This window comes from Penaeus japonicus, unplaced genomic scaffold (assembly GCF_977035675.1).
Source record: "Penaeus japonicus unplaced genomic scaffold, GWHDUDI00000001_assembly GWHDUDI00000013, whole genome shotgun sequence".
Lineage (NCBI taxonomy): Eukaryota > Metazoa > Arthropoda > Malacostraca > Decapoda > Penaeidae > Penaeus > Penaeus japonicus.
Window position 1 is genome coordinate 43678797 of NW_028234415.1, and position 1111 is coordinate 43679907.

At 42.3% G+C, this 1111-nt stretch overlaps 1 protein-coding gene across 2 annotated transcripts in view; it reads left to right on the forward strand.

Moving 5' to 3' along the window:
- Positions 1 to 210: 210 nt before the first annotated feature.
- The window catches only part of muc (dihydrolipoamide S-acetyltransferase muc), an 8151-nt gene continuing 7250 nt past the window's right edge, over positions 211 to 1111 (forward strand). The window contains exon 1 of one of the 2 annotated variants that reach the window (XM_043028260.2): positions 211 to 402. In XM_043028260.2, the coding sequence (XP_042884194.1) occupies positions 281 to 402 (122 nt within the window). In that variant the 5' untranslated portion in view covers positions 211 to 280. The remainder of the gene's footprint in view (positions 403 to 1111) is intronic. The other variant, XM_086543594.1, reaches the window with a different exon arrangement.

The window sequence follows — 1111 nt, forward strand, 5'->3', positions numbered from 1 at the left end:
TTGTAATGCTCTCTATATATTATAACGCTCTCGAGTCTCTGGAAAAGCCATTAACACATCTCAGAGATTGATCGACAAAGCACACCATAACGAACCACCAAAAAGCGACTTCCACGCCATCTATCGACCGAGCGTGACAACCCCCGACGCGTCACGACAAAGTCCCCCGAGTGTTCTCTCTCGCTATCCCAAGTTGCTGCCGGCTGTGACGTCACGACCTCCGAGCGAATCGTCTGCCAAAAACTTTCAGTGAAACAAAGCTTCGGAAGGAGGAAAGGCGATGTTGCGTACTACTGCGGCCTTAAGGGCTGCTCTCCCCAGGCTCACACCCAAAAATGTAGCGAGAAAGGCCAGCCAGAGGAGTTTCATCGCCGTGGCTGTCCCGTCGGCGAGAAAAAACAGGTAATTTCGACTTGGTTTTGAACGGACGAAAGGGTGGGCTCCACTGCCGGCCGAAATCAGCTGTTTCTCGCAAAGACCAAAATAATTCACCAAGGACAGGGTTTTGGGCTGGATTTTGGTCATTGATCTATTATCTATTATCCTTCCGTTCTGAAATGGAAGTTGAGGAGTTAGGTTTCTTTTGCGACAGTTGATTATATAACAAAAGACTATCGGCCTATAATATTGCAAGAACGGCTTAGGCAACTGAATGAAGGTCAGTGGATTTAGCCCTAAGCTGAATATTTTTTTCTTATTAGAAAAAAACAACAACTCAAAATGGCTATTGTAAAGTGTATGAGGACCTAAAGTTATTTAGATGAAATATTAAGTTTCGATTGTATTTTAATAATGTAATCTGTTGACAGTAACCATAGGCCTATATTTCTGTGGTTACCTAATTGAGACTAATTGCAAAAGCATTGCTATTAGGAGACATAATCTTGCAATAGAGAAAAAAGTGTCAAGCAAGCAGCAACAAACCACAACTGCAAGAGAAAGCAAGTAGTGAGAGAGATTGCAAGAAATTTCCCTAACTCTTAGTCTGCTATTGATTATAGGATTTTTTGTGCTCTGGATATTTGAAAAGATTAATGTTTCAGAGACATCCACACTGCCTTGCAGGTTTTGTTTGAATGCCTGAGTTCTATCTAAATCTACATGGATAGCC